The sequence below is a fragment of the Neofelis nebulosa genome, chromosome 16, assembly GCF_028018385.1.
Source record: "Neofelis nebulosa isolate mNeoNeb1 chromosome 16, mNeoNeb1.pri, whole genome shotgun sequence".
Lineage (NCBI taxonomy): Eukaryota > Metazoa > Chordata > Mammalia > Carnivora > Felidae > Neofelis > Neofelis nebulosa.
In genome coordinates, this window is record NC_080797.1 from 63,973,343 (window position 1) to 63,986,304 (window position 12,962).

Here is a 12,962-nt window from a genome sequence, read left to right on the forward strand (position 1 = left end):
GTGAAAGTCCACGACTCAGCAGCAGGGAGATTTGCCTTCTAAGAGCCAGTGGGCCCTCACTTCACTTCTCGGGGCCTGAGTTTATAACAGAGGGTGTTTAGACACGATAGATCAGCTTTCCCGAGTGCGGTCCACAGATTTTAATGAGCGTTATACCATAACAGTGTTCCTGTGGTGGAAGTTTGGGGAAAAATCATTGGACAAAACAAAGTTAAATAGGTTATGTTTTCCTATAGGGCTCTCTTAGGGCCTTTACTGTGTCAGCGTCCATTATGAAATTTTGCAAGGGCACATGGTAACTTCACCACAGGACATCCATTTTCACAGTGGAACCAGTGTTGTCCAGGTCCCTTTGTCATCTTTCCCTTTTGTTAAAGCTGTTTTTTTAATTTATTTTTGAGAGAGAGAGAGTGAGAGAGAGACAGAGGCAGAGTGTGAGCAGGGAAGGGGCAGAGAGGGAGACAACAGAATCCAAAGCAGGCTCCAGGCTCTGAGCTGTCAGCACAGAGCCCGACACGGGGCTCGAACTCATGAACTATGAGATCATGACCTGAGCCGAAGTCGGACGCTCAACCGACTGAGCCACCCAGGCACCCCTCTCTTTTTTTTTAAGTTTATTTATTTATTTTAAGAGAGAGAGAGGGAGAGCGCAAGAGTGCACATGTGCATGGGGTAGGGGAAGAGAGAGACAGGAAGGAGAGAGAGAATTCCAGGCAGGCTGCTCACTGACTCATCCCCTTTAAAAACTGTATTTCAGGGGCACCTGGGTGGCTCAGTCAGTTGAGCGTCCGACTCCTGTTTGTGGCTCAGCTCATAATCCCACGGTCGTGGGATGGACCCCCTCATCGGGAGATGGGCGTGCAGCCTGCTTATGATTCTCTCTCCCTCTCCCTCTGCCCTTCCCCCATTTGTGCGAATGAGCTCTCAAAAAATTTAAAAAAATAAAAATAAAACACACCAAAAAACCTATATTTGATTCCTTGTAATCCCTGGTGTAACTACCCCTAGGGAAAACCAACTAAACCAACAAACAGTTGCACACCAGTGAGAATGCCAATAAAAAGGATTTACCGACTGTGTTTGTCCAGCTTAGGGATGACTAAAGCTGACTCAGCTCAGGCCCTAAGGAAGTACTGATTTTCTTTGTAGAATCAAAACCTCTAATCAGCTGAAGACCTTCTGTGCTGTTTTAGAAAAGTGGTGTGTGCGTTATCAGCTCTGTTTACCGAACTTGACAAGCCTCGACTGGATCACACACACAAGGAAGCCGCCGCCCAGCCTTGCCTCCCAGTTCTGGGTACAGACCCTGAGTACCCAGCGGTGTGGGCCACCCCTGCCCCTTCGCACAGAGCCTCTCCACGGCCGTGCCTGCGGTTTCCCAGGGCAGGGAGACCCTTGGCAACGGGGCTGACTGCCTGTCTTTCAACAAGCTCTCAGGTGGAGTACTCCGTTCCCCACAGTGTTTTCATTCACAAACAGGCTTGCCAATGGCCCCGAGGCAATGAAAAACATATGCCCCACACCCTGAACACATGTAATTATTTTAGTCCCCCTCCCCCGCCTCTAAACCGGGAAATTCTAATGGCAACGGGAGAGAACAGTGGGGGCCGGCTGGGGTGAAATGGCTCTCATCAGCAGTGCATCCTTCGGAGCCTGCCATTTTCCGGACTAGTATCTTCCCGGCGGTGGGCTTAACCTCAGGCGGGTAGGAATGAGCACGGATCGCGGGGTGCCCTCTTGTGGGGAAGTGCATCGAGGTCGGGGGGGCCACCTACCTACATCCTGGTCACCGCTGACCAGGAACTTGAGGATATTGTTCATGGCGCCCATGTAGAAGATGAGCCGTAGCTGTGTGATGCACATGGTGACCAGGCTGAGCAGCAGGATGGGGCTGAACACACTGTGCATGAAGGAGGGGGCCGCTGCGGGGAGAAGACCAGGGGTGCTCAGGAGAACCGACGCCCCTACCCGCCCCGCCCCCGGCCCACAGCCTACCCACCGTCCAGGGGAAGCCTGATTTGCTGACCAGATCACCCTATGCTGGATGCAGGGATGGGCCCGGGGGAGGTTAAATGTGTGGGTGCTGGACTTGGGTCACCCAGGTGTGTGAAGTGAGTTGGAAGAATCCCTTCCCCATTCTGGGCCTCAGTGTGCTCATCTGTCAGCCCGGGTGCAGGGTGCCGCCTGCCCTCTGGGGATCAAGTGGGAATTAAGTGAGATGGCACCCACGAAGCCCTCAGTTGCTGCTGGCCCCGGCGAAGGGGTTTCCGGGATGGGTTGGCCGCCTCCTCCCCGCCGCCGAGGTGCGGGTTTGGGTGCAGACGGCCCCGCCGACGTCCTAGGCAGGCCCTGAAGGTGAGGTCACGAGGCGGGTACCTGCGGTGTCTGGCTGGCACTTCACCTCCAGGTCAATGGTGGACAGGCACAGCTTATGGCCCTCCTGCAGTGCCGCTTGCTCCTTGCTGCTCCTCATGGAGCTGCCCACGCTGAGGCGGCGCCCCACCGTGGTCACCTGCTTGTAGAACTGCTTCCCTGTGATCTTGTGGTCAAAGCCCAGCCAGCTGAACTTGATCTTCACCCTGGAGGCCACAGGAGAGTGTCCATCGGTGCTGCCCGCGACCCTGGCCAGGGCGGGGGTGGGGCGGATGGCACATCCACTTACGAGTAGTCCATGTCCTCCGGCCCTGGGAAAGGCTCCAGGGGCCAGTTCAAGAAGCAGTTGAGGAAAACCAATCCGGAGCAGCCGGCCCAGACCACGAGGATGATGATGAAGGAGGCACCAAAGTCATAGATGACCTGACAGGCACAATGGGGTAGGCGCAGGGCCAGGGGGCAGAGTTAGCAGAGGGAAGCCACGGCAGGCGGCGGGCAGGGGGCATCTGTCAGCCCTGCTCTTCCTGCGCTGAGCTGCGTAAGGAGGCACGGCCCTGCCAGCCTGGGTGTCTGGTCGTCAGAGGCCCCGCATCCCAGCAATCCCAGCTTGCCCTGGCACGTCGTTAACCCCCTGTGCCTCCAACTTGGACCACATGTCACCTCCCTGGAGAGGCCTTCCCTGACTGCTTCTGTCACTGTCACCTCACAAGTTCACAGTGAACAGCCCTGGCTGAGATTACTGACTTCTTGATTACTCTCCTAGTCTGTTACTAGTCCAGCTCCTTGAGAACGGGAACCTGCCAGCCTTGTTCACGGATGTGCCTTGAAGGGTGCACGTGGCAGGTGCCCCAAAACACCCAACGAGCAGATGGATGTCTCACTTTGCTCCTGTCTGAAATGGGCATAACACTGTCCTGTAGCCTCAAGGAGCTGCAGATGTGATCCCCAGAGTGCTCAGTACAGGGCCTGGCAGGTGGGAAGCCTGCTGAGCAAGCACATTAGCCGTTGTTGTCACTGTTACCATTTATTTCCAGCACAAGAGTTGCCAGAATCCTGGCAGACAGCTGCCCAGATCCCCAGGGAGGGGACCAGTGGTTAGACAGCAAGAAGAGGTGGAGGAGGAACTTGTAGACTTCTCCACACTCCGGAAGGGTGAGAACGCCTAGGAGGCCACAGCATGGCTCGCTCCACACCCTCCAGGTACCTTGATTCCCCGGTGGCCAGCCCGCGTCTACGACTCCTCTTTATCCATGGCCTCCCCGCCATGTATCGCAGGAAAGGGGTTTTGATTTGGTGCTGAGACCACAGGTGGGACAAGCCCCTTTCGAAGACTTGGCAGGGGCAACAGTATTTGGAGCGGGTGCCGGGGCTGACAGACTGTGAGGTGTTTGCTTCCTCCTGACCCTGCGTGACTTCCATGGGCTCAGAATCCTGCCTGGGAGGGAAACAGCTGAACCAACTTAGCCAAGAGCAGTGCTCTGGCTAATGAGGAGTAACAGCCCAACAACAACAGACCTGGGGGTGGGGTGACCTGGGACAAACCCACCCATCCCTCTTCTCTACCCCAGCCCAGAAATGCAAAGGCGGCCTGCGGTAACACCCTGTGTGATATGCTTGAATTTTCCGTCTCCCATGGCTCAGTGGTTTTCTTTTCTTACTCTTGTGGTGGCCAGGTGCATCCTCCCAGGTGTGGGTGGTGGGAGGGGCGAACCCCAGAACCCACAATTACTTCCCTCTTCAGAGGAGGCTGAAAGAGCCTTGGGAGAGGGCTCTGCTCAGACATTAGGACAAGAGGGTGAGGCTGGTCACACCCTCACCTTGATTCCTGGGAAGGTGACTGCTGAGGAGGCATAGGATCCAATCATCAAGGCAATAAACGTGGACCGAAGGTCACCAAACATGTTGGGTAGCTGAAAGACAAGAAGCAAGGGAGACCTGCTGAGGGAATGGGCAGCGGACTGGTGGGGGAGGCGTGGGGGAAGGAATCAAGGTATCCTCAGGTTCCATTTCTTATCAGCTCTCCTTCCTGTGTCATTGAGGGGGTGGTGTGGGGAGTGGGTAATTACGGCTTTTCATCTGGGACTTAGTTTGATAAGGGGAGGGGAGATTAATGCAGAACTCGGAGACCGGGTCAGACTCTGAGCTGTTGGACTTCCTGGCTGGTGAGTGTCCCTCCTCTTTGCTCATGCCAGGGGCCTCTGCGTCTTTGCAGGGTTTCATTGAGATGCCAGCGAGCAAAGTCGGGAGCCTCAGACATCCCTCAAAGGGAGCAAGCCTGTTAAAAATAAGAATCTATTTGGGGATGAGAGTGTCACTGTATACATAAAAATATCAGTGTCCCAGAAGGACCAGATGTCAGCAAAAGCTGCTTTTGGTTCTAAGACAGTAAGCTTCTGGAAGGTGCCAATCTGAATTCTACAGTTCCTCAGGGCTGACAGGGGAGCCAGCCTAGTCTGGGATTCCTGCTTCTGGTTTTTAAGTGCAAGGAGAGCCCTCCCTCTCCATCTCACATTTTACCCCAGTGATGGGCATCGGAGGAGACCGATGGCAAGAAAGACTCAGTCTCTTGTCCCAGCGAGGTCGCTCACACATCTCCTATCAGCTCATTCTGGGCCTACCGCCACAACTTCAAAGCTAAGACCCACCCAGCCCGCGATTCTACACAAATCCAGGCACAGTAAATGTGACAACACAGTCACAGAGGCAAACAGACCTAGGGCAAAGTACATCCTCCCAAACAGCCAGTTTGTATCTCCTCTCCCTTGCCTCCAAAGAGACGGAACTGCCATGCTGTGAAGCTCTCCCGTCCCACGTCCACAGTGTCCAGAGCATCGAGATCACTCTCTGTGTAGCTATCCAACCTGCTTCACTGAATTCAGGCTGTTCATATGGACCTAATCTATGACCCCCTCTCCCATTTGTCCAGAATCACATTGGGGTTTTCTTAAACACGGAACACTGCTGCCTGGGAGCCAATCCATTGTTGCTGAGTGCAGGCAGTTTGAACTGGCCTTTCCTGCCCCTCATCATTTCTGCCTGTTTTGCCCACAGTTAAAAATGAGGAAGGGACATCACCAAAATTAAAAGCTTTTGTGCTTCAAAGGGCACCATCAAGGGGCTCCTGGGAGGCTCAGCTGGTTGAGCATGCGCCTTCAGCTCAGGTCATGATCTCACGGTTTGTGAGTTCGGGCCCTGCGTCAGGCTCTGTGCTGACAGCTCAGAGCCTGGAGCCTGCTTCAGATGTTGTGTCTCCCTCTCTCTCTGCCCGTTCCCTGCTTGCACTCTGTGTCTCTCTCTCAAAAATCAATAAACATTAAAAAAATTAAAAAAAAAAAAGAGGCACCACGAAGAAAGGGAAAAGACAATGCACAAAAGAGAGAAAACATCTGCAAATCATACATCTGATAAGGGACATGTGTCTATACACTATGTATATATAAAAGACTCCTAAAATTCAATAATAAAAAAATAACCTATTTTTTATTTATTTATTTTTTATTATTTTATTTTATTTTATTTTATTTTTTAACGTTTATTTATTTTTGAGACAGAGAGAGACAGAGCATGAACGGGGGAGGGTCAGAGAGAGGGAGACACAGAATCTGAAACAGGCTCCAGGCTCTGAGCTGTCAGCACAGAGCCCAACGCGGGGCTCGAACTCACGGACCGCGAGATCATGACCTGAGCCGAAGTTGGCCGCTTAACTGACTGAGCCACCCAGGCGCCCCTAACCTATTTTTTTAATGGGCAAAAGATCTGAACAGACATTTCTCCAAAGAAGATCTACAAATGGCCAATAAGCATATGAAAATCCACTCAGTATTATTCATCTTAGGGAAATGCAAGTTGAAACCACAATGAGATATCGCTTCATGCCCCCTAGGGTGGCTATAATAAAAAATCAAATAATAACAAATGTCGATGATATATATAGGAAATCAGAACCCTGATCCACTGCTAGTGGAAATATAAGATGGTACACAGCCACTTTGGATAAGTTTGGCAGTTGCTCAAACAGTTAAACACAGAGTTACCATATGACTTAGAAACTTCACTCCTAGGTATATACCAAAAGAAATGGAAACAAAATGGACTCACAAAATTGTGGCAGCATTCAAAAAAAAAAAAAAAAAAATTGGGAGGCACCTGAGTGGCTCAGTTGGTTAAGTGTCCGACTTCGGCTCAGGTCATGATCTTGCAGTCCGTGAGTTCGAGCCCCGCGTCGGGCTCTGTGCTGACACAGCTCAGAGCCTGGAGCCTGCTTTGGATTCTGTGTCCCCCTCCCCCCACCCCCTCCCCCACTCGTGCTCTGTCTCACTCTGTCTTTCAAAAATAAATAAATGTTAAAAAAAAATTGTGGCAGCATTCTTCACAATAACAAAGAAGGGCAAACAAGGCCAATGTCCATCAGTAGATGAATGGGTAAACAAAATGTGGTCTATTTATGCAATGGAATGTTATTGAGCCACAAGAGGAAATCAAGTACTGATACCTACTACAACATGGATGAACCCTGAGAATATTATGAGAGATGAAAAAAACAAGTTACAAAAGACCGCATATCGTATGACTCCATTTATACGAAATGTCTAGAATGGGCAGATCCATAGAGACAAAAAATAGATTAGTGGTTGCCCAGGGCTGGGGTAGAGGAAGCTGGGAGTGAATAGGGAGGAAATGCCAATGGGTACAGGGTTTCTATTTGGGGTGATATAATTGATTACAGTGATGGCTGCACAACTCTGAATGTACTAAAAACACTCGATTGTACACTTTAGGTGAATTGTATGGTATGTAAATTTGTCTCAACATCACTGTTAAAAAATACATGAGTAAGATACATAAGATGATTTGGAGTCCCAGGATTAAAAAGGAAAATGAATAAATCTATAGTGTATGGCCAATAAGCCATTCTATGGCATAGGGCCAGGGTGGCCATCTAGGCTCCCCTAAGAATTCCAAGCACACAAAGAGCTCTTCTTCCAGCCCTGACATAGAGTGGACCCTCTGTCCACTCAGGCTTCTCAGATAGGATCAAAGGGGGATAGAGAGCATATTGAAATTCCCCCCAGCAGGAAACAGAGGCAATGTGAACACTCACGTGTGCCCGGGAACACCTAGGTGACTACTAAAAGTGCCTAATCTTACTCTTTGCACACCTGCTTCCCAGGTATGCTGCGGTTCAGAGGACATGCCTCTGTTCCTGAGCTCACATATTCGGGCTGCTCTGTGCTGGCTCACCCAGCAAGGCAACCTTGCAGCGGAGGCATTTCTGGGGTCATATCCGCCCCAGGGAGAATCCAAAGATCTGTTCTGCTTATATGGAAGGAAGGAACTGTTCCAACCTGGGATGCCACTCCAGCCATGGGAAATAAAGGAAGAAAGCGATCAAAGAGGCCTTGGAACCGAACCAGAAGAGTGCATGGAGGCCAAGCGCCCGGTACAGGAAAGGCTACTTGGTACAAAGTCAAGCCAGAAAAACACTCTTGTTGCCTGTAGTCACCTTGAAGCACAAAAAGGTATCTCCCAACTTTTCAACAGGGCTGGGAATACTCTTAAAAAGGAGACAGCTTGCTAGCTAGCCTTTTTCCTTCTTAAGCTCAAGTTTGCCTTAATCCTAACCTAGGCTAGAGGCCAACAGAACAATGGACTCGGGCTAGCATACAACCCTGGCCTGATCTTCTGGAGTCTTCTCCCCAGAAAAGATCCAGGGCAGGGAAGAACAGGAAGCTGAGAAAGAGGACTGACTTCCCATCTGCCCATGGATGAGGCCCTTGCCCTCATACCTAGACAAAGACAGTGGCTTTTTAGCTGCCCAACTTCTCCCTGCCTAGAACACTCTTAGCGACACCAAGAAAATTTGCCCCAACATGTTATTTTGGTCAGTAGGGCGATTCTTAGGGGGAGTATAGCCTCAGGTCAAACTGCACTACACAGTGTTCTCACCAACACCTATATCCTTTATTTTAAATTAGGGTTATTTTTTTCTGATTACAAAAGTAATGTATGTTCATTGTAAAACATTTGGAACAAAGTATACATAAAGAAAGCTTAAAATAAAAATTCCCCTGATATACCCATTAACTATTTTTTATATATTTCCCATTAACCTTTGTCTTATAAATAACTGTAGCTTTTAGGGGCGCCTGGGTGGCTCAGTCGGTTGAGCGTCCGACTTCGGCTCAGGTCACGATCTCGCGGTCCGTGGGTTCGGGCCCCGCGTCAGGCTCTGTGCTGAGTGCTCAGAGCCTGGAGCCTGTTTTGGATTCTGTGTCTCCCTCTCTCTCTGACCCTCCCCCGTTCATGCTCTGTCTCTCTCTGTCTCAAAAATAAATAAACGTTAAAAAAAAATAAAAAAAAAAAAATAACTGTAGCTTTTAAACAAAACTGGGATCATATGCTACATGTTGTTCTACAATTTTTCCCTTTTACTTGATATATTATGTTTTCTTTCTTTTTAAATTTATTTAAGATTTTTAATTTTTTTGTTATTATTTTTTTAATTTTTAAGTAATCTCTGCACCCAACATGGGGCTCGAACTCACGACTCTGAGATCAAAAATTGCATGCTCCACTGACTGAGCCAGCCAGGCACCCCTATAAACGCTTTCTAACTTAGTATTCACCTTCAACATAATTTGTAATGACTGTCTGGTATTTCCTTATCTGGATGGTCTATAATTTATGCAACCACTTCTCTGATGTTGGAATTCAAGTCCTTTTTAATTAACATTCTTAAAGATAAGCCTATGTGCACATAGCTATTATTCCCTTAAGGTAAATTCCCAAAAGTAGAATCATTAGGCAAAAGGGAATACACATTCTTAAGTTTTTGTGATATCCTGTGCCAAACTGCCCTCCAGAAAGTTACACCAAATGATAACTCCCACCAGAAGTACAGTAGAGTGTCTATTTCACTGTATCCACTCTGGCATTTCGTGTTATTTTTAATATTTGCCACTTTACCAACATCCTTGTTTTAAAATCCATTTCTTTGTGTATATGGATGAAATGAATGAGTAATATTTGCTTCAAAATAGTCTGGATGGTGGGTAGAGACAGGAACAAAGCAAGGCTGGTTGTGAGTTGATAATTGTTGAAGTTCAAGATGGGCACATGGGATCATTATACTATTCTAATACCATGTATATATTTAAATTTTTCCATGACTAAAAAATGAAACTAAAAAATTTACATTTATTGGCTACTAATGACTTTCAACATTTTCTATAATTTTTAAAATCAGCCATTTGTATTCCTCACTTGTCCTTTTCTCCTATGAGGATGTTAATCTTTTTATATTGATTTCATATAGGCTCTTTATATATTAAAGACAGTTACGGTTTGTCCATAGAGTGCAGGTATATTTTCCTAGTTTGTCATTTAACTTCTTAGTTACTTTACCTTCTTCTTAGTTCATGGTGTTCTTTTGATCAACAGAAGTATTTAAATAGGTAGTCAAAGTGTGTGTCAGCTTTTAGGGCCTACGTAGAATTTCTGTCAGATGAAATCTCTCTGAAAGAACATCAAGGGTGACCTTGACCAATGAACCCCAAAGTACAAACATCCTGACAATGTCAATGTGTGGTCACAAAAGAATAGCAAGCACAGGAGAAGAGAGGGTTTCCCTAAGGACGCTAATTATTTTTTAAGTGTTAATACTAATTGTGTTTTTCCTTTAAGCCACTTCCTTCCCTTCCTCCTAAAGCTGTCATGCCTGCCAGGAGATTTTCCCCATTTGCCATGCCCAGAAGCAGCTTGATTAGATGATTTTTCTTATTATTAAGTAATAATATATAATAATATGGCATAATTATATTAGCATAATAGCATATAATAATAAGACAATAGCATTATCATAATAATAGCAACCATTTTTAATACCTACTGTAGGTATTATCTTAAAAACCCTCAAAACAACCTTCCAAGGTAGGTTCCAAGGGTCACTTTTTTTTTTTTTTTAATTTTTTTTTTTTTCAACGTTTTTTATTTATTTTTGGGACAGAGAGAGACAAAGCATGAACGGGGCAGGGGCAGAGAGAGAGGGAGACACAGAATCGGAAACAGGCTCCAGGCTCCGAGCCATCAGCCCAGAGCCTGACGCGGGGCTCGAACTCACGGACCGCGAGATCGTGACCTGGCTGAAGTCGGACACTTAACCGACTGCGCCACCCAGGCGCCCCTCCAAGGGTCACTTTTTACACTCACTTGTTGGGTATAAAACTCTAGGATTAGAAAAGTCGAGGGACACCCTCAAACCGGTAAGGGTCAAATTTGGGATTCAAAGCAGGTCAAGCTTCCGTGCATAGCCACTGGACTACTCTGCCTCTTGGAAATCTGAGTTTGGTCCCCAGGGCAATTACCATCACCTCTCAAGCTTCTATTTGTTCCTTATTAAGCACTCTGTCTGCTCTCCCCACTAGAGTTTTTTTTACGTCCCTTCCAATGCTCCTTTTGGACCTACCTGCTCCTTCCCACCTCTTGACCTCCCCATGGTCCAGGGCCACACCTTCAAGTAGACTTGCACTTGCCCTTGGACTTTCTCCTATTTCCTCCTCATGTCTGTCTCCTCCCATTCTGGTCTCCTCCCTCCCACCCTCTCCCTCCTTCTGGCTCCAAATGACCTCATCTGCACATAATGGCTACTCAGAAGCCCTGATGATGGAGTGATGGCTGGGCACTGAGCAGAGTGCCTTAGTGCGGGCCTCAAGCGCTAGGTGGAGAGGGAAGAACGAGCTCTTCTGCCAAGTAGGAAGCTGGAGCCAGGCTACAATGACAGACGACAGGGGAAAACACTCAGCAGGAGCGGTTTCCTGATTCTGGATTCACAACTGCACTCACAGGTGGGGAGCGCAGGCCCCCTCCCCACGCTCTGGGTGCTTCCCATAGCCACTTCTGCTGTCTCTGCAAGGGCTGGGGCTGGAATAGCTCGCAGGGCAGAACCCACGGCCTAGCTCACTCTAGCTTACTCGGGGATACCAGTGGTGACTCATTCTCAGCCCCGTGGCTGCACTGTAAACAGGCCCTGGCTCTGTGACCTTCCCAGAGGGGAAAACAGCAGCTGCAGGCAGCCCTCCCCTGGAGTTCTGGCCACAGAACATGGCTACTGGACAAGAGGACCCAGAGGCCTAGGCTCCGTGATGGTGAGGACTGGCTAGCGTCCTTGCAGGACCTTAAGATGCCTCTCTACTCAGGGGCCCCAAAGACAGGCCTTGGCTGGCAGGCAGGGACAGAAGGACCACCGTATAGCCCCTCGAACTGACTTTCCAAATCCATGGTCCCCCCAAGCCCACCAGCTAAGGGTGCACCCTGGCCCTCAGGGAAAAGACACAAGGCCCCTTCCAGAGGTGGCTGGTGTACACACCCAGAGCCCTGTACAACTTGTATAGGCCGGGATCCAGGTACCAGTCTGGACAAGCAGACTCAGCAAAGCTAGGCTATTTCCTAACCCCAAACAACCGGGCAGCTCCAAGCACACACTGCCAGGAAAAGGTCCTTGTGGTCACCTTTCCGCTTCACTGCTGTAGGGGTGGGGAGGAGGGGTTCCACTCCCGAAACCACCTCATTTGCCTTCCCAGCCAGGGCCAGCCCTGCCGATGCCTCCACTACACCTTCTGTTCACCCCCGAACATGTCACATGGTGAACAAATTCATAAGGCAGAACTCTCAGATGGGTGAATTTTTCCCAGGTCGGTGGCAATCAGCTGGTTAGTGGGCTCTCAAGGCCCAGGATAGAAGCTAAAAGACAGAGCTGGCTCCGGGCACTGAAAGTCCTGCTCACCTGGCACTTTGGCCTCCCAAAGTGGGCTCCCAGAGAGCTGGCTGGGGTGCTGTGGGGATTTTCTCCTGGTGGTAGAAATGGGCCAGCTGAGCAGCAACGCCAAATTCCCATCCCCCCACCAGGGGGCACATGCTTCACTGCTGTGCCCGATTCCTTTGCCTCACCTCTTCTTGGTATTTAAAGAGGGATATTTATTCTGTTCTCCTCAAACTCTAGTCCCAACTCCCATGGGATCATTTCTTCCTCAGATTTAAAGTCAGACTTCAATGAATCAAATAGGAAAAGCCCACAGAGAAATTTTTCATTAAGGAGCCTGACAACAGTTTGGAACCACTTTGCTGCAAGGTTTCCAGCTCAGAACCCACTCCCGCCGACAGGGACAGGGGGCAGAGTAATGAAGTGGAAAAGATATGTTCACAATGTTGGTCGCATCTGCTCCCATCTCTAAGCAACCCCGGGCCCTGGATCGCAGGGTGGCAACCCAAAGATGCCGCCTCAGCCGCCGGCCGGTATTTACACTCCAGCCAATGAAGCGAGTTAAAGGGTTGTACAAACGCTAGACATTGGGCAAACAGACCAAAGTGTTCTGTCCAGATGTCCAGCGGGAAGGCTGGGCTCTGCACCTCGGGGAGTGCTCTGTTCCCATGGAATGACCTCACCCTCCCCTGAGGATGTCACGAGGTTCAGGCCCTCTGCTGTGGGGACCCAGGAAAGTCAGTTCTGGTTGTCGGCAGCCCACGGGCATGGAATTTCAGTCTTGCCCTTTGGAGCCTCCGCTCTGGAAGGAAGGATCACCCAGGAGTACAGG

General features: G+C 49.2%; 1 protein-coding gene across 4 annotated transcripts in view; it reads right to left on the bottom strand.

Moving 5' to 3' along the window:
- The window catches only part of SLC43A2 (solute carrier family 43 member 2), a 40,422-nt gene that overhangs the window by 9,082 nt on the left and 18,378 nt on the right, over positions 1–12,962 (bottom strand). For all 4 annotated transcript variants that reach the window (XM_058705618.1, XM_058705617.1, XM_058705616.1 and 1 more), the window contains exons 6-9: positions 4,191–4,283; positions 2,663–2,796; positions 2,377–2,579; positions 1,776–1,922 (exon numbers count right to left, since the gene is read on the bottom strand). In XM_058705618.1, the coding sequence (XP_058561601.1) occupies positions 1,776–1,922; positions 2,377–2,579; positions 2,663–2,796; positions 4,191–4,283 (577 nt within the window). The remainder of the gene's footprint in view (positions 1–1,775; positions 1,923–2,376; positions 2,580–2,662; positions 2,797–4,190; positions 4,284–12,962) is intronic.